We start from the raw sequence: 20,098 nt of genomic DNA on the forward strand, positions 1-20,098 counted from the left end.
TCAGGGTACCATACAGGATTAGTGTTCTTTGGGAAGCATTAGCCTAGGACAGAGGTCAGAAAACCATGGACCAAACCCATCTACTGCCTGGTTTTGTAAATAAAGTTTTATTGGAAGACAGCCACAGCATTTGTTTACAAATTGTCTCTGGCTGCTTTCACACAGCAAGGGTAGAGTTGAAAAGTTGGAACAGAGACCATGCACCTTGTGAAGCCTAAATCTGTACTGTCTGGCATTTGATATAGAAACAGTTTGTGCATCAGGCATTTCTAGGTCAGAGGCCAACATAGATGGTCACTGCATCTTCAGGGTTAAGGAGGTTCTCGGTTTGGTTCAGGTACAGACCAAGGAAGCACTTGGTAAGGTTTTGTATTATTTGAGCTGGTGCTTGAAGGACAGGCACAATTGTGAAGGCACGTAAGAACTGAGAGAGACATTCCTGGCAGAAAGAACTGTGGGATGGATCCTGGGCAATGGAGAAGTGTAGGATGTGTTCAGGACTGGAGGGGACTTCCACACGATCTGGGAGGATTTCTGCAGCCACAGAAGAAATTGGTGCGGGAACTCCACACGTTACAGACCAGCTTCATTGCCTTGTTGTCGACCCTGAGTGACACATTTCTGGTCCATCTTCCCAAGACAGGGCTGTGGGTCCGAGCTCTGTCTCTCAAGTTGAGCACTTGTGGCTTCAGCCTCTGCCTTTCTGGGCACATTGCTTCCCTAAGCCACGGTTTTCCCATCTGTAAACTGGGAATCGTGGTTGCACTGACCTCAGTGAGCAGGAAGGAAATGCCAACTGTCCCTGTCCTTGTCTTCACCTGTCTCCTCCCAGAGGGCAAGTCATCTGCCTTCCTCATCACTGCAGCCCCTGTTCTTAGGGCACTGAGCAGCCCGCAGGTAACACTCGGTCATTCTCCCGAGGGAATGCATGATGCGGAGGCCTGAGTTTCCTGCCAGGAGGGTCCTTGCTTTGAGTCCCCAGCTCAGTTTGGTGCCTCCACCGAGGGCCCTGCAGGAGCAGACCCCTGACACGGGGAGAGTTGATGGCCCGCACTGGGCCAGGGAGGTGAGAGCAGGACCCCGAGGGGGCAGGGAAGACGCCTTTGTTTGGGTGATCAGCTGTTTTTTTGTTTGTTTGTTGCTTTGGGAGACCGGAGAGGAGGCCCGAGCAAGGCTATTTATAGCTCGGCCCCTCAGTGCCAGTATTTAGGGCGGTCTCCACATCCCCGGCAGCGCTCCCATCCATGACAGGTTAAAGAAAGGTGATGTGTATACCGGCTACATGCTGGACATTAGGATGAGCTCCCCCCTCCACCAGCTGGGGGCCTATTCCCACACCGCCTGCCCCCGAGCTCTCTGCCGTGGTGGGAGAGGGGCCTGCTCCACCTCTGCTTCCTCAGGTCAAACCGCTCTCGGGTCTGGAAGCTGGTGTTTGGAAGGGAAGTGCCGGGTGTGGGACTCCCCTCCAGACTCAGCCCCTCTGTGTGTAAGGGGCGGGGAGGGGGGCATGGAGAGGGCAATGAGGGTGTTGCAGGATCAGATCTAGATACTTCCTTGAGACCATGGAGGACAGAGGAGAAGCCTTGAGCAGAAGGCCTCCTCTTTCTGGGGCCAGCTTCTGCCAAGGCTGTGGGCATCATCATCTGAACCCTGTTTTGGGTCCCAGTCTGGGTCAGTTGCTTGGCCTTTCTGGACCTCAGTTGCCCCACTTGTAGAATGGGTATAAGAATGTCCTCAGGGTGGTTATGTTGCCGTGAGGACTGAATGTGTGAGATATGAGGACTCTCGTGTGGCACCCGCCACAGTCACCTCTGCCACCAGCTCCTTCTTGTTCCTTCCTCCGAGAATCTCTTAACAAGGATGGTTTGCTTTTAAACTCACCTGTTGGATTCCCCAACTCTTTCCCTCCTCTTCCCACAGAAATGATGTCTCCACCTGTGGACTTTGCTCCTGTTGCCCATCTCAGAGACTTCTACCCACTCTTTCCTCCCTTGTCCCCCATTCCATCCTGTATTTGAAACTTTTCCCTCCCTCCTGACTCTTTCCCAGTCGTGTCAACCTGAAAATAAAACAAATGTAAGACAGCCCTGGTACCCTGTGGCCAAGAACTACCAGCCTCCGACCCCATCAGAGCAGCTTCTCCAAAGAGCCGTCTCAGCAGGTCTCACCTCCCCACATGCACCGCTATCTGAAGCCTGCCCCACCAGGGCTGAGCAGCTCTCCTTGCTTCCCCTACCTCCCAGGTTCCGAACCCCACAGCGCTGTCCCTCTCACCAGGCTGTCGGAAAGCCCTTTCCTTCTGCCTGCAGACACCGCCTTCTCCAGGGATGCCCAGCCCTTCTCTGTCCTCTGAAAGAGCTCCTCCGCCGTCTTCTCTGCCTGTAAATGATGGGGCTCTGGGTGCCCCTCCTGCTCATTTCTCCACCTCTGCCCAGTCGACCTCATGCTCTCCCCGAACACTTGATGGCCAAGGGCTCCGGTCTGACCTCCTCCCTGCATCTCTGTTGTGAGCTTTTACAGCCAGAGACTCAGCTGCCTCCGGCCCTTGCAGCCTCCTGGGGGTTCCACGGGCATCTCAAAATCGCCTTATCTAAAAGACTGGCTGACTCTCTACCTCCTCCTCTTCTACCCTACTTAACGGTTCACTCCTGCTCAGCTAACGGCTCCCCCTGCCACCCCCGTGTATCCATTCAGGTACACACCTGGTGTCAGCCTGGACCTCCCACTTCCCTGCTACCTGCCACCCCCGGGAGCCACCTGGTGTCCCTGCTGCTCCTCAGCCCGCCTTTTCCCCTCCAGGGTCATTTCCCTACCTTACTCCAGCCCCTCCTTCTTTATTGTCCTAGTTAATGCAAAAGTTTCCACACTGGGCACCTTGCTCCATTCCACGCCTACCGTCCAATCTTCCCACTGCAACCAAAGAGAGCTTTCCAAAACATGCACCTGACGGAGCCTTGCCCCTTTGTGAGGTTCTCCCAGGCTTCCATCACCCTCAGGAGGAGGCGCCTGCCCCTCAGCAAGGCTCACCTGCTCATCACTCCAGCCTTGTCCTCGCCCTTGCTTCTCACCCCGCTGCCTGCTTCACACTGAGCCCTTCTCTGGCCTCCGGGAGCCCTGGTTCCAGCCTCCTGGCTTTTGCCTTTGGTGGCCTTTCTGCCCCCAATGCCTCCCTCTTCTTTGTTAACTGTCCTCCTGCCCCCCGGGACCTCCCCACCCCACCCCCACATCCTGACACTGGCTGGACTTGCAGTGAGGGTCCCCTGCTGCTCCCTGTCCTCACCCTCTCCACACTCTGCTCTGTTCACCAGGCCGTCTTCCCCGGTGGACCGTGAGCCCCTGAAGGGCACCAAGTGTAGCGCAGTACCCAACACTGAAGACACCTTCATAAGCGTCACTTGAATAAATTGATAAATTCATGAAGGACGCGTGCCGGGTACTGCTTTTCCCCAGCACATGAAGACACGTGAAGTAGCTTTGGGGTACATGCCTTTGATTTATAAAGACAGGAAGGGTGATTTTCGTGTCATTCGGGAGTCTAAGGAGCAGGCACCACAGGTGAATGTCTGGGCCCTGGAGCCAGGATCCCTGGGTTCAGATCCCGACCCTGTCACTTGCTCTCAGTGACTTTGGGCAAGTTACCTGATCGCCTGGCACACCAGTTTCCCCATCTTTGAAATGATGATAACAACTGCACCTTCATCAAGGATTGTTAGGAGGGTAAGATGAGTTCCTGCTTGAAAACCGAGAGAGACACAGACCTAGGGAGCAGACTTGTGGATATGGCGGTGGGGAGGAGGAGACGGTGGGACAAATGGAGAGATTAGCATTGAAACAGAGACATTACTGTATGTAAAAGTAGATGACGGTGGAAATTTGCTACATGATGCAGGGAACTTGAACCTGGTGATTTGTGATAACCTAGAGGGGTGGGACTGGGGGGTGATGGGAGCTTCAGGAGGGAGGGAACACGTGTATACCTATGGCTGATTCATGTTGATATATGGAGAAGCCAACACAGTATTGTAAAGCAATTATCCTCCAATTGAAAATAAACAAATGTTAAAAAAAAAGACTAAGAAAAAAATACAACAACAAAGAGAAAACCTATGGAAAGGGGTGATGTGCCTTCCCCAGGGTCACGCGGCTGGTCGGGAGCAGAGCTCGGTTTCAAGCCCAGGCACTTCTGTATGTGCTGAGGGCTGAAGAAGCAGAGACATTACACCTCCAAGTGCTGGCTTAGGCTTAGGAAATCTCCAGGCATAGTCTTAATGGCCTGAAAAAAAATGCCACGTGAAGAACCTGCTTTCCTGCCTGTCTCACAGTAGGTGCACAGTATAACCCAGGTCAATGAATGCCTCCGAAGGGCCCCATGCAGTCTGCAGCATCTCCTGCTCCCCAAACGGTGTCGGGAGGTCTGTTCCCGGGTCCTTTTTTGGCCAGGGTGTTGGCAGCAGACTCTTCTTTATTCAGACCGTTCTTCTGTCCCAGCACTTCATGGGGGAGGGTCATTAAGAAAGTTTTTTTTTTTTTCTTTCCCCAGGAAGAGCTGTGCCTTCTCCAAGTCTCCGGAGTTGAGTGTCCCAGCCCCCAGGCTCTCAAAGGCTGCCCTTGTGGGTTTGAAAACAACCCCACAGCCCTGCAGGCTGAGAACCTGGCCCCCCGAGCCTCCTTTCTTTAGAAACTCAAGGTCCAATGCTAGTTAGAGTCAGCGCTGGTAAAACCTAAAGAAAATAGTTTGAGGATGTTTTCAAATAGTGTCTGGTGGAACAAAAGAGCCATTCATCCCGCGTAGCTTTTAGTAATGTGCTTCCCATTCTGGGAACTAGATTGTTCAATTAAGCGAGAGGGCGCTGAAGCCGGCTGCATGACTCGAAAGTGTGCAGCCTCCAAAATGTGGCTGAGGGGGCCTGCGCCAGCTCGCTCCTGGCAGGTCTAACCCCTACTTTGTCCCCGGGTCCCCGCGCTGTTTCCAGTTTCAGATGCTCCGTTCAGAAAAACCACGACATCAGTCAGATGGCGTGTGTGTGCGTGCGGCCCTGCTAGATCTGAGTCCTCGGCACCCCAGACATCTCCCTCTGCCTCGGCCACTTTCTCTTCTGCTCCGGGTTGTCCTTTCCCATTCACCGGCTGATGGATGTTCTGGAAGCTTTCAGGGGCCGGGGATGGGGAGATCGTATGCAGTATGTCAGGTGGGAGTATGCATCCTCGGCTACGAGGCTCTCGGTCTGGAGACAAGGAAGTCGGTGAGCACCCTGAAGTTCCTGCAGAATTTTGGGGGTGAGCGGGCACAGCAGTGTATTGCTGTGTTCTGGGGAGACAGTGCATCCCTTCAGTAACTTCTCAGAGGACCCCAGCTCCCTCTTCAAATAGTGATAGTGGTAGTGAAAGTCACCCAGTCATGTCCAACTCTTCGTGACCTCGTGGATTGTAGCCCGTCATTCTCCTCTGTCCATGGGATTCTCCAGGCAAGAATACTGGAGTGGGTTGCTATTTCCTTCTCCAGGGGATCTTCCCGACCCAGGGATCAAACCTGGGTCTCCTGCATTACAGGCGGATTCTTTACTGTCTGAGGCATTAGAGAAGCCCCCCTCCCTTCATGTTCTCTCTCTCTCAAAAAAAAAGCCTTGTTGTTTCTAAGTTATTCCTTCATTACCAGAAAATTCTACTTCTGCAGTGATACCCAAGCCTTGCCCTGCACTAGCAATCCTTGGGAAAATGTAGCAAAATGCAAGCTTCCTCAGAACCATTCCATAAGGATTCAGACCTGATGGGTCCAGGATGGGACCCAGGAATTTTTACATTTTCAGCAGGCATCCCACAAGGATCGTGCTCTGGATCTTGCTGCTCGGTTATAAGAATGTGCTCTGTTGCTCAGTTGTATGTGACTTTTTGTGACCCCATGGACCGTAGCCTGCCAGGCTCCTTGGTCCATAGGATTTCCCAGGCAAGAATACTAGAGTGGGTTGCCATTTCTTTATCCAGGATGTTATAAGAATAGAAGTTTCACTTAATACAGCCCTTCACTTTAAAGTGAATTAAAGCCAAAGACTGCTAAGACATGAGAAACAAATAAAGTAACCTTTATAACGAAGCAGCTGTCTCCTTTCTTTCTCAAACAGGTGGTACTTCTTTTTGCCCAACTCCTCCTAGTATAGGGCAAGAGCTGCACATGCATACTTCTTTATCCTCAGGATAATTGTAGTGCCTAGCACCTAGTATGTGCTCAATAAATGTGTATTTAAGTAGATATTCCCCTTTCTGGCTATCAGTCTAGTGAGAGCTGGTTTTCTTCAGAGTAAATCCCTGACTGCATGCAGCCCAATTTTGTCTGGGGGCCTGCCTGATTTCTCTAGCAGGGTTTGGGGCTGGAGGGAGCCTGCAGACCAGGGCTAATTGTTGTCATTGAGTAATTAATGCAGAATCAGGCCCCGAGTGGATTCCCAGGGAGATAGACACTGAGGGAGGCTTTCATGCTTGGTGGGATGGGAGCTGCTTTTCTCAGAGGACGTTCCCAGAGTGCCCAGGCGACTGGCGTGGTCCGGTGGGGGTGGCTTGGCAGCTGAAATGGGGTTCGTGGAGCAAGTGTGGAGGGGGCTGGTGTTGATGCCACGGTTCTGGACAATATGGAGCGTGGAGAGTCTGACTCTGGAGAGACACAAGCCCCAGGATCTGCTGTGAAAGACAGGCCCGTGTCAGCTCTGAAGGATGGGTGGGTTCCAAGCGAGGCTGTGGCTGGATGCATCCTGTGGCCTGGGCCCCCTGGACACCCCTGCCCCTTGGCCCGCTGTTCCGGGCTCCCAGTGATGCTTCCTCTGTATATCTGTCTGCCCTGCTTTTCCCTTCTGCTCTCTGGGCCCCCACGTTCCCTGCGTACTCCATGCTCTGTTTTCTGGCCATTGCTCGTGCTTGTCCCTGGACCTGAAGCTATCTCTACCCACTCCCTCTTCTGGCTAAACTCGATCATCCTTCAAATTCTAGCTCAAATGTCACTTCTTCCACAAAGCTTTCTCTGAGCCCCGTGGCAGTCAGGATAGTCTGGGTTGTGCTGCAGTAATGAAGATCTTAGTAGCCTGAAGAAATCGAGTTCTGGTTTTTTTGAATGAATGATTATTTAAATTCCACAGTGCTTTACAACTTTGAAAAGTTTCACACACATGACTTTATATACTCCCATGTGTGTTAGTCACTCAGTCATATCTGACTCTTTTGCAATCCCAGGGACTGTGTATCCCTCCAGGCTCCTCTGTCCTGAGTTTCCCAGGTAAGAGTCCTGGAGTGGGTAGCCAATCCCTTCTGCAAGGGATCTTCTCAACCCAGGGATCGAACCTGTGTCTCCTGCATTGCAGGAAGACTCTTTACCATCTGAGCCACCAAGGAAGTCCTATAATAACCCTGTAATAATTTTTTTTAAAGAAGCTCCTACCCTATATTTCCTCTTGCCCTACCTTCCTTCTCCCCACTGGTAACCACTAGTTTGTTCTCTGTATCTGTGAGTCTGCTGCTCTTTGGTTTTATTTACTAGTTTGCTGTAGTTTTAGATTCCTCGTACAAGTAACATCATCCGGCACTTGTCTTTCAGCAGAATTTCTTGCTCACATAGCGGCTCTGACCTAGGGTGGCCGGAAGGCTCACGTATCCTTTCATGAACTCGAGCTTCTAGAGGGCCGCTTGGAAACATGCTTCTGTTAGGACAGCAACACTCGTGTGAAGGAACAGGGCAGACCACACCGCCTGGCTCTGAATGCCGCTGTCTGAAGGGCCTTGTGTGCCACTGGCCACAGCAGGTCCTCTGGCCAGAGCTGAGCTCAGCAGGAACGTGTCGTCACCCCTCGCCCCTCAGGGAGGGACCTGGAGTGTTTATGGACGGTCCTGCCATCTCCTGGGATCCCTGAAGTAGGTTCAGTGCTTCCCCTGGATGTCCTCCACATAGCTCTTACTGTACTGTCCCATATGCCATCTCCGAACCCCCAGCCGGTCCCCTTCCCCCCTCAGGGTGAATCCAGGATGGCTGGGGCTGGGTCTCATTCCTTTCTGAGACCCCCACACCGGCCCTGGGATGACCCAGAGAAGACGCTTGGTGAACGGTGGGCGCATGGCTGAGTGACCTGCCCCTGCCGCTTCTACAGCACTAGCCCCTGCCCACAGCGGGGTCCGCGTGGGCTATCTCCAGCCCCCATGACTCTGGGCCCTCCGTTCTGCAGGCGCCGGGTCCTGGCCATCTCGGATGGGATCGAGCACATTGGGGACCTTCGCTGGGAGCTGGCCTTGTGTCTGCTGGCAGCCTGGACCATCTGTTACTTCTGCATCTGGAAGGGCACCAAGTCCACGGGAAAGGTAAGAGATGGATCTTCAGCTCGCTGCAGGAGGGGAGGGGGCGAGTGGTCCTCGTACAAGCTCACAGGTGAGCCAGAGAGCGCCAGGGGCATCACAGTACGAAGGCCAGCTCCTGAATTGGGAGCTAGGAGGAGCACTGTGCAGTGCTCTGGAGTCCAGAGTTGAAATCCCCTGTCCACCAGCTGTTGGCCACACACCTCGAGGTTGCTCACGTCCCCCTTCTGCGCCTTGGTTTGCTCACCTGTGAAATAGCAGAGCCTCATCCTGCTTTCTTCCTGGGTTGAGAGTCATATACAGAAAGGAAAGTTGAAGTGCTCTGGACACCAGGGAGTGCTGAACTACGACCATGGGGGATTCTGTGTTGAGGACCTGGGCTCCAGGCATGTGCTCGGCAGGCGGCACGGGCCGTCTCCACCGATGGACCTGGAGATCTCACCCGCCTGCGGTCCGTGAGGGCCAGGGCAGCCGCCTCCACCCTTCGGTGCTGTCTGTACCATGTGGCCTCCAGTGCCTCGTTGTTGTTTGTTTGTTTTCTAGTCGATCAGTCGTATCTGACCCTTTGCGACTCCATGGATGTAGCCCACCAGGCTCCTCTGTCCGTAGGATTTCCCAGGCAAGAATACTGGAGTAGGTTACTATTCCCTTTTCCAGGGCATCTTCCTGACCCAGGGATCAAACCCGCATCTCCTGCATTGCAGGTGGTTTCTTTACGGCTGAGCCACCCGGGACCATAGGAGAAGAAAGATGGGAGCAGACAGCAAGCTCTGAGCTGCCCTGGCCCGAAAGTCACAGTGGCTCTTCCACTCCCAACCCGCTGGCCAGAGCCTGAGACACGGCCTCACCAGCTGCCAGGGAGGCTTAGACGCGAGGGGAGCAGAGGGATGTCTGATGACTGCAGCCGTGTGTGCCACCAGGGTCACAGGTGCAGCTCATGGCCAAGTCCAGCCCACTCGTGTATGTTATTAAAAAAAAAAAAAAGAAGAAGAAGGGGAGGAGAAATCGTTACCAAGATGTAGAAACCAGGTAATTTCATTTGAAATATATGAAAACAGGATTCCATTGTCCCTTGGAAAGTTGGAAGACTGGGCACCACTGGGCTTGTGTATCTGCCTGGCAGCCTTGGGCTGAGCTGAGCAGCAGCCACCTGCTTCTATGGGTACTCGGTTGGCCACAGTCCACAGTCCTGTGGCTGAGTGTCAATGCCATGAACAGCATTAGTTGCTCACTCATGTCTGACTCTGTGTGAACCCATAGGTTATAGTCCACCAGGCTCTTCTGTCCATAGAATTCTCCAGGCAAGAATACTGGAGTAGGTAGTCATTCCCTTCTCCAGAGGATCTTCCCGACCCAGGGATCAAACCCAGGTGTCCCATACTGCAGGCAGATTCTTTACCGTCTGAGCCACCATTGGCTTCCTCATTTGTGGGAAAAAGGAAGATAGGGCTTTTTTTAAATGCCTGTGTCACCCTGACTGTGTCATAGTCCCTGACTGCCGGCTTCTGGTAGGCAGTTGCTCGTAAGCTTTACTCTTAAGTCATTGGTGGAGGCAATGCATGGAGACAAAACCTCTGAGGAAGTAAGAATGACTCTGGGATCTTATGCAAAAGATGGTCCCCTCAGCTCCCAGGGTGGTAGGTGGGATGAAGAACCCACTGCTAAAATGTGGGAGGTGGGCAGACCTGAGTGAGAGGACTTAGAAGAAAACAGAAGAGACGTCAATAAGCCTCATGTTATGAGCTATCAGGAGGCTGAGGACATACTAGAAAGTAATCATGAATGTGCCTCAGGGACCAGAAAGTAGGACAGAGACTCTCGTGTCCCTTCAGACGAGACGATTTTGCCGATCTTTGCTTCCTCTGGTTTGTGTCTTAAAGACAATAAGATTTTTTTTCTGTTTTTCCAAAATATAAAAATCATTGTATTATCAGTCTACTATTTTAGACTACATGCATCCTGCTCCCATGCACCACTCCCTTCCCCCCCACCCCCAGCCACTGCCTTTTTCGGCTTAAAAAGAGGAGACAGACTGCAGGAGGTGAGAACCAGGGTCTAAAACCCGGGTCCACATCCTAGGTCTGTCTCTCACTGACTGAGACCTGGGGTGAATCACTTACCTTCTCTGAGCCTGTTTCCTCTTTGGCCAAACAGGGATTGATAAGTGAGCTCGTCTCACGGGGGGGTTGCAAGACTGAAATGCATGGCTGCACATTTTAATGCTTAGCAGAATGGAGACCTGATCGTAGTGTGAGAAGAAGATGGTGATTTTTAAAAATCTTGTTGTCAAACTTATTCATCCAAGAAATAGTTTCCGAGTATCTGCTTGATACCTGGCATTATTCAGTGGGTATCTAAGATGAAAAAAAACAGCCTCTACCCTCCGCAGATGACCTGTGTGACAGTGCTTCGTGAACCATCTGAAACAGGGAGGAGAGCTGTCATGCTTGGTGCTCTTGTTGCTTCTACTACGATGACCAGCTTTTCGGGTGTTTGTGCGGGGCCAGTGGGGCCTGGCTGGGTGGCGGTTGTTCAAGGCTGTGGGGAGGACAGTGCAGATGAGGTTTTGATGTGTGCACATGTGTGGGCTTGTGTGACCTTGGGCTCTTGGGCCTGGGCATGGGCCATGGTGGGAGGAAGCTCAGTCCCAAGACAGGACCGCTTACCACTGGCGGAACCATCAAGCCTGTGTGTCGGAGAATCCTAAGGCAGGGACCCAGTATCAAGGAAGGACCAGCAGGCTACATGCTGAGAGACTTCAGAAGAGGTTTGGGGGAGGCAGGATGATGGTTACTGAGTGCTTCACAAGCCCATTCCATTCAGAGCTTGAAACAACTTTATTAGACAGAGGGGCCGGCATTATCTCCACTGTACAGACGAGGAAACTGAGGATTTGTGGGGTTATATAAGCCCACAAGGACACTCAAGTGGGGAGGGGGGAGGGGCTGGGATTGACCCTGCACCTTGGTGACTGCATAGCCCAGGCCTCTGGGTGAGTGCACCATCAATCCTGTCACGTGTGACCTGAGGACAGTGACAGTTTCCTTACAGGTGGCTTATGAAGAGGCTGTTAAGAGCACTACTATGTGCTCCGTGACTGTTGGATGCAGCTAAATGGTCCTATTAAGGGAAATGTTGAAGTCACATGAGCAGTTAAGTCCTTTCTTTAAGACTGGGCTTCATGGGCTCTTCTCCATGTCCCATGCCCAAGACCAGGGTGAGTGTCCAGGATGAGATGTGGGTTTCAGGACCTACAAAGCTCCTTGGAGACTATCTGGTCCATCCACACCCATATTTTATGGATGAGGAAACTGAGGTTCAGAGAGCAGAAGGGACTTGTTCACAGTCACATGGTGAGTAAGTGTCAGGTTAGGACCTGCTCTGGTGGCCCAGCTCCGTTTTTGTTCAGTTGCTCAGTCGTGTCCGACTCTTTGTGACCCCATGGACTGCAGCACGCCAGGCTTCCCTGTCCATCACCATCTCCCACAGCTTACTCACACTCATGTCCATCAAGTCGGTGATGCCATCCAACCATCTCATCCTCTGTCACCCACTTCTCCTCCTGCCCTTTGTTTTTCCTTCCCAGCATGAGGGACTTCCCTGGCTGCTTATCAATGACAGGGTTCTGGAGGTCACATCTGACAGTTTGAGACTAGGAGACCCCAGATCAGCATGTGGGCTCTAGGGTCTGATGCTTTTATTTATTTATTTTATTTTTTTACTGTTTATTATTCACCTCACCTTGGATGTGAGCCCAGTGTCCAAAGGCTTTTCAGATTTTATATAAAAGCAGTTAAAAATAAACACAGGTCATTTGAATCTTCATGAGTGGGCAGAGGTTGCCCCTGCCACCTGCTTGCAGGACTCTGGCCAGAGTCATCCTCAGGGGTCAGTTCAAGGAAGCGGAAGGGACTCCATCTTCCTGCTATTGTCCAGGCCATGCCCGAGCTGGCATTTCCTCTTCACCCCAAGTTCCAGCCCTCTATCCATACCTGGGCCTCAGGAGAAATTTCATCAAGTTGAGGAAAAGTTCCTGGCTTCATCCCATCTCCAAGGCAAAAACTGTAACCCCAACTTTAACTCAGTTGAGACCACAACCCTTGCTCAGGAGTGGATGCAGATACTGTAGGCTCAGCCTCTTGGCAGGTGCTTCTGTAAGTGTGGATTTGGGATCAGAGTTTCCCTGGTGGCCCAGATGGTAAAGAATCTGCCTGCAATGCAGGAGACCCGGGTTCAATCCCTGGATCAGGAAGATCCCCTGGAGGAGGGCATGGCAACCCACTCCAGTATTCTTCCCTGGAGAACCCCATGCACAGAGGAGCCTAGTGGGCTACAGTCCATGGGGTCACAAAGAGTCAGACACAGCTGATAGACTAACACTTTGTCTTTTCACTTCACAAATAAGTAGATCCCAGATGAGGCTGTGGCAAGGCTGCAGGTGGAGGTGTGACAGTGCTCTCCGTTGGTCTGCGGGGCGGTATGTGGGCCCCGAGGCTGTGTTGGCATCAGTGTCCCCCACCCCACGAAGGATAATCGCTGCATGTGACCTTCAGCTCCATCTTCTGTACCTTCCTCAGCACTTTCCATCCTTCTGACATCACAGACCCACATTCAGGGTCTCCCAGGGTCTGAGTGAGCAACCTGGACACTCAGAAGAGGCTGCTGTGGCTGGAGAGATGGTCTCCGAGTTCCAGCTTCAGTGCAGAGCCAGTGGTACACGACTGCTGCTTGGTAGACTTTTGTGGAAAGGGTGAATCCCGCCTGTGCGGGGGCTCCCTGCGAGGTGCCAGGATGCACCCGGGACAACGGTGGATTGTGGAAAGGGTGAATCCCGCCTGTGCGGGGGCTCCCTGCGAGGTGCCAGGATGCACCCGGGGGGATGGTGGACAGTCTTGCCCCCGCAGAGTGTGCAGTCCACACTGGGTGCAGGGGGCAGCGACAGAGGAGCAGTTAGGATTCTGTGTAGTAGTGCTCACATTAAGCAGTAGAGCTAGAGAATCAGGTCCTGTGAACAAGGTGATTCTAATGGCAGAGACCCAGCTCTGGAATGTCAGAATACAGCTTGTCTGAGCTGGGAGGGTTTAAGTCCAAACCCTACTGTACATATAAGGACGTGGAGACCCCAAGAGGTCGCGAAATTTGCCTGAGGCCATCCCGCTTGGAAGGAGCAGAGCTGGAATTCAGTTTTGGGTCTCTGCTTTCCCTAAGCCTGATCCTCATCTGTTCTGATACCTCCAGCTGGGGGCTCATGTCCAGCTTCAAAGACAACATGTAGATCTGATTTCTGAGCGTGTGGCAAGAGCTTAGGAAGCCATTTATTTTCTTGTCCTGGTTTTAGTTCCACATGGTTATTCATCCCGTCTCTCTAGACGGTATTGAAAATTCCCAGAAGTCTGGATTAACAAAATAAATAAGAACACTTCTCAATTGTAAATTAGTAAATATAGGATTCTGAAACACTTGGTTTCTTTAGGAAAAAACTTCCAAGCTGTTAATAAGTTGTCATCTTCTGGATGATAAACATTTTCAGTCTGGATAATTGAAATCAAGTGGCTAAGACACGGAGACAGCTTTGTGATTTTCCTGTGTTCTTGATTTTTTGTTTTGCTTTTGGAGATTTTCTCTTTTTAGAGCAGTTTTACGTTCACAGCAGAGTGAAGCAGAAAGTACAGGGATTTCTCATCTACTCCCTGCCCCCACACTGTGTTACCTCCCCCATTATCAACAACCCCCACCAGAGTGGTACATTGGTTAAAACTGATGAGCCTACATAGACATATCATATCCTCCCAAAGTCTATAATTTATATTAGGGCTCACTTTTGGTGTTGTACAGTCTGTGAATTTGGGCAAATGTGTGATCCTGGTGGGCTACAGTCCATGGGGTCGTGAAATGTCGCACACGACTGAGCAACCAAGCACACACATAACGCTTAATGCCTAAATCACTCGTGGGCCAGACAGTAAAGAATCTACTGCAGTGCAGGAGGCCCTGGTTTGATCCCTGGGTGGGGAAGATCCCCTGGAGAAGGGAATGGCTACCAACTCCAGTATTCTTGCCTGGAGAATTCCATGGACAGAGGAGCCTAGCAGGATACAGTCCGTGGGATTGCAAAGAGTTGTACACGACTGAGCGATTAACACTTTCACTTTCATAATGTATAATGACATGGATCCAATATTAAAGTCTCATATAAAGTAGTTCTACCACCCTAAAAATCTGTGCACTTCCTGTACATCTCCTCCCACTTTCCCCATCCCTGGCAACAACCAAAACCCAATCTTTTAGCTGTCTCCATACTTCTGACTTTTCCAGAATGCCATATCATTGGAATGATACTGTTTGTAGCTTTTTTTAAGATTGACTTCTTTCACTTAGCAAGGTGCGTTTAAGTTTCCTCCATGTCTTTTTGTGTCTTGGTAGCTCATGTCTTTTTATCACTGACTAATAATGTCCCGTTGTCTGGATGTGTACCACATTCACCTGTGGATGGACGTCTTGGGTACTTACACGTTTGACAACTAGGAATAAAGATGCTATGAACATTCGTGTGTAAGCATTTGTATGGGCTTAGGTTTTCAACTCTTTGGATAAATACCAAGGAGCTTGACTGCTGGTTCTTATGGTAAGAGTATGTTCAATTTTATATGAAACTACGGGACTATCTTCCACAGCGGCTGTACCATCTTAAGTTCCCACCTTCAGTGTAAGAGAGTCCCTGTTGCTCTGCATCCTTGCCAGCATTTGGTATCATCAGTGTTTTGGATTTGAGCTGTCCTACATCCTGACTGGTATGTGGGGCCTCCCTGGTGGCTCTGTGGTAAAGAATCCACCTGCCAAGCAGGACACTCGGGTTTGATCCCTGATTCAGGAAGACTGCCTGGAAAAGGAAAAGGCAACCCACTCCAGTATTCTTGCCTGGGAAATCCCATGGACAGAGGAGCCTGGCGGGCTACAGTCCATGGGGTCACAAAGAGTCGGACACGACTCAGCAACTAGACAACAACACTAGCTATGTAGTGGTATCTCCTGATTATAGTAACTTGCATTTCCCTGATCACAGGTGGTGTGGAGCATCTTTCCATATGCTTATTTACTATCTGTATATCTCTTTGGTGAGATGTCCGTTGAGGTTTTTGACCCATTTCGTAATTGGTTGTTTTCTTATTGTTGAGCTTTAAGAGCTCTTTGTGCATTTTGGATAACAGTACTTTATCAGATGTGTCTTTTGCAAATATACTCTCCTTGTCTGTGGCTTGCTTTCACATACTTTTGACATTGTCTTTTGTGTAACAGAAATTTTTAATTTAATGGGGTCCAACCTGTCAACTAGCCCCTTCCCAGAGTGTGCTTTTGGTGTTATATTTTATCTAAAAGCCTTTGCCATATGTAAAGTCTAGGTTTTCCCAAGATGACTTTGTTATAGTTGTGCATTTTGCATTTAGATCTCTGACCCATTTGAGTAAATTTTTGTAAACGGTGTAAGGTGTGTGTCTCGATTCATTTCTGCATATGAATGTCCATTTGTTGAAAAGTCTTTGCTTTTTACTCGTTTTTTGTCAACCAGATTCATCTTGCCCATCCCTGCCAACAGGTCCTCTCTATGGTCTCATAGGCCTGAAGCCACTAACTCATTTGCACAACTTCTCCTCTAACATCTCATCTAAGTATTAACCAAGTTTACCTTATAATCACCTTAGAAAACAACCTGTCTTCTCCTTTTTTGTTGTTCATCCGTCCATTCACCCACCCACCTAGACATTTAACAATAGCTCCCCAGGTCCTCCAGAGAGAAAATTGCTCTTAGAACTTCCCATTTGCACAAACATATTGAAAGTGAAAGTCACTCAGGCTTGTCTGACTCTTTGCAGCCCCACGGACTATACAGTCCATGGAATTCTCCAGGCCAGAACACTGGAGTTGGGTAGCCTTTCCCTTTTCCAGGGGATCGTCCCAACCCAGGGATCGAACCCAGGTCTCCCGCATTGCAGGAGGATTCTTTACCAACTGAGCTATCAGGGAAGCCCGTTGCTGACATGCGAAATGACACAACTGAAACCCTTTATGCTCTACAAAACAATAATTTAAAATGAATTACAGGCGTTCTTGTCTTTATTCTGTGTTGTCGCACTGCAGCATGGAAACATTAGAGTAGGGTGATCCTAGTACCGGCTCTGCATGCTTGCCGAAGACTGAAAAGACTTGTCTTTACTGTGTGCCCTTCCCGTGTGGCTTTGCTAGGCCTTAGCCTGACCCACGGATCAGTCAGCATTGGCCTTTCACAGAATCTGACCCATGACCTGCTTTTGTAAATAAGGTTTTGTTGGAGCACAGCCACATCCATCTTTCTGCGTTGCCGTCAAATTCTTTTGTGCTGGTACAATGACAGAGCTGAGTAACTGCAACAGAGTGTGTGGACCCACAAAGCCTAAAATATGCACTATCTGGCCCTTCACAGAAAAAGTTCTTGGATCTCTAATCTGTTAAACTAATTCATGAAAACTGTTTGCCACACAAAAAGAAACGAACATCAAAATTGTTGTCACCCAAAGCATGGACCATTTGAGATACTGAAAAGTTACAGTGATGATTTGGGATGGAGAGCTTTTCCAAAGGATCCTTAAAAATCTCACCCCAGCCTTTCCAGCTCCCAAATGTGCTGGGTTTTTGTATCTAAATGCTCACTTGCAGTGCGTGTTACTCATTGACTATTTTATTAATCCACTAGGTGCCTTCTTGCTCACCTGCTGTGTGCCAGGTATGAGACTGGGGGGCTCTTCAGACTATGAAGCTGATTGTCAGATGAAGAATGAACAGTTATAGGAATATTGTAGGTATAGAATGGGGGCTGGAGGGGGAAGAATGAAGGCAGGAGATCTCCTTGGGGTGAGGGGGGTAAAGGAAAGCATTACTGAGTGGGGCCCCCATCTGTGATGTCAAAGATGGGAAGGGAGTGTCCAGGTGAGCAGCACAGATGAAATTCTCAAGTGAGGGAAGGACCTGGTGAATTGGAGAGGTGACATAGAACTGGGGCCAGGTGGAGTGGATGGTGGCATGTGATAGGGCAGGGCTCAGACCTTGCAGCTGTGCTGAGTGGTCAGGGGTTTTATTCTAAGGGCAGTGGAGAACAACTGGAAGATTTTAAGCAAGGGTGACATGATCTGACTTTCATCCTTAAAAACTGGCTCTGGCTACTCATTGTGAATGGGTGGCAGGGTGGGGTGCAGAACGGAGAGGTTAGGGAACCCAGTTAGTGGGTGTCCAGGGTGGAGGTGCAGTGCACAGAGAGAGGTGGTCCAATCAGAGACACCTTCCAGTGTGGCATCCTCGTTCTGCAGGACCTGATGGTGCACCGGAGTTTGAGATCTTTCTCTTTTTTGACCTTTTTAAAAAATGTATCTGTGGCTGAGCTGGGTCTTCATTGCTGCTCGTGGACTTTCTCTCGTTGCAGAGAGCATGGGCTACACTCTAGTTGCAGGGCGCAGGCTTCTCACTGTGGTGGCTTCTCTTGCTGTGGAACCCAGGCTCTAGAGCACATGGGCTTCAGCAGTTGCTGCACACGGACTCAGTGGTTGTGGCTTATGGGCTTCGTTGTCCCACAGCATGTGGGATCTTCCTGGACCAGGGATCGAACTGGTGTCCCCTGCATTGCAAGGTGGATTCTTAACCACTGGACCACCAGGGAAGCCCTCTTTTTTGACTTTTGAATGGGGTGACTGGCCCAGCTCTTGCCTGGATGCTTTGCCTTCTGCAGGCAGCCCTCCCTGCCCACCAGATAGTCAGGTGCCCTCTCCTGCTGCCCTCACACCCCCCGGGCTGGCTCCTGTTCTCTGCTGTGTCTCCCTGAGCGTTCCTCCTTCTGTCCTCCTCTGGAGAATGATTTATGGATTTTTCCCCCTTGTTTCCTGGTCTCCAGGAGCAGTGGTTGGGAGGGGAGGGTGCTGCAAAAACAGTTCTGGGCCCCTCCCCTCTCCTCCTGCTGCCACTTTAAAGGAAGCTGCAGGATTAGCTGGGATTTTAAGAAGAATCCTGCCTTTTCACTGCTTTAGGCCACTGTTTTTATCCTTTTCAGAGCTCCAGGACACCAAGGCAGGAGAAAAGAAAACACACACACAGACAGACGCACTCACACAGAAACAGCTGCAAATAGCCTTCAATTGATTTTTTTTCTTTTCCTTCCTTCATTCACCAACAAGTAGAGGAGTTGGAGGTGGTACAAGGACTCTTTTTTTTTTTTCCATTTATTAAAGTGTAGTTGACTTACAATATTAGTTTCAGGTGTACATCCTAGTGGTTCAGTACTTTTATAGATTAAACTCCAGATGGAGTTATTTTGAAACATTGGCTCCACTTCCTATGCTGTACTCACATCCTTGTAACTTACTTATTTTATACCTAGTAGTTTGTACCTCTTAGTTCCCTTCACCTATCTTCCTACCGGTCACCGCAAGTTTGTTTCCTGTATCTGTGAGTCTGTTTCTGTTCGTTACATCTGTACAAAGACTCTTTTTTTTTCTTTTAATTTCATGTATTTATTTAATTTGGCTCTGCTGGGTCTTGGTTGCTGTGTGTGGGCTTTCTCTCCTTGCAGTGAGCGGGTCTACCGTTTCATTGTGTCATGCCAACTTCTCATTGTAGTGGCTCCTCTTGTTGCACACAGAAGCTTGGTGGGCTACAGCCCCTGGGGTTGCAAAGAGTCAGACCTGACTTAGCGACTAAACAACAACAGAAATTCTTGTTGCAGAGCACGGGATCTGGGGTGTCTGGGCCTCAGTAGTTGCAGTGCGTTGGCTCAGTAGTTGTGCTGCAGGGGCTTAGTTGCGCCACAGCATGTGGGATCTTCCCAGACCAGGGATCAAACCATTATCCCCTGTGTTGCAAGGTGGACTCAACCACTGGCCCACCAGGGAAGCCCTGTACAACGACTCTTAAACAGCCTGCCTCCTCTGCATGATGCTAATGGTAAAGAAGATGCTTAAGTGGCACTTTGATCTGGGCCTTGTTCCAAGGCCCTTGCTACATTAACCACTGAGCATTCCCTGGTGACTCAGACGGTAAAGAATCTGCCTGCAATGTGGGAGACCTGGGTTTGGTCCCTGGGGAAGGAAATGGCAACCCACTCAAGTATTCTTGCCTGGAGAATTCCGTGGACAGAGGAACCTGAAGGGCTACAGTCCATGGAGTCACAAAGAGTCAGACACGACTGAATGACCAACACACACACAAATGAGAATGGTACGGTTGATATCCCCATTTTACAGATGAGAAGACAGAGGCTCACAGGGCTTAAGCTGCTTGTGCTAAGATCCTGGGGGAACAGATGCCTCCAGGATCGGGGAGGAGCAGGGTGGGGCCCCTTGGCAGGTGAGGGTGCCTGCTCCAGCCAGCTTACCCCTGACCTGCCAGATGGAGATGCAGGCTGGGGGGTGGGTATCAGTAGCTCCTCCTTGAATGTGTGCCTTTCCCCGCCCCCTCCACCCCACTACCACCAAGGCAGGCCAGAGCTGCCAGCAGGGGAGCCATCAGGAGCCCCACACAGAAAATTTATTCTTCAGGAGCACCCTGTAAAGTGGCTGATGGATTCAATGAGGCGTAAAGCAGCAGCAAAGAGGGCAGGGGGAGTGAAAGGGAAAGATGTATGAAAGGGAAGAGAACAGGCCCAGGAAAGGAACTGGGCAGCGCTGTCTCTGGGCCCTCAAGTAGCCTTTGTTGCAGCCCGAAGCAAGCGGGGACGGCGTTGGTGGTGGGGCTCTCCCAGCGCCCAGCTGCT

The 20,098-nt window shown here is 50.6% G+C and overlaps 1 protein-coding gene across 1 annotated transcript in view; it reads left to right on the forward strand.

Annotated features, from left to right (window-relative positions):
• Positions 1-20,098, forward strand: part of SLC6A11 (solute carrier family 6 (neurotransmitter transporter), member 11) — a 125,174-nt gene that overhangs the window by 17,907 nt on the left and 87,169 nt on the right. The window contains exon 6 of the mRNA XM_010862513.1: positions 8,202-8,334. Within this exon, the coding sequence (XP_010860815.1) occupies positions 8,202-8,334 (133 nt within the window). The remainder of the gene's footprint in view (positions 1-8,201; positions 8,335-20,098) is intronic.

The sequence above is a fragment of the Bison bison genome, unplaced genomic scaffold (assembly GCF_000754665.1).
Source record: "Bison bison bison isolate TAMUID 2011002044 unplaced genomic scaffold, Bison_UMD1.0 scf7180017864482, whole genome shotgun sequence".
Classification (NCBI taxonomy): domain Eukaryota; kingdom Metazoa; phylum Chordata; class Mammalia; order Artiodactyla; family Bovidae; genus Bison; species Bison bison.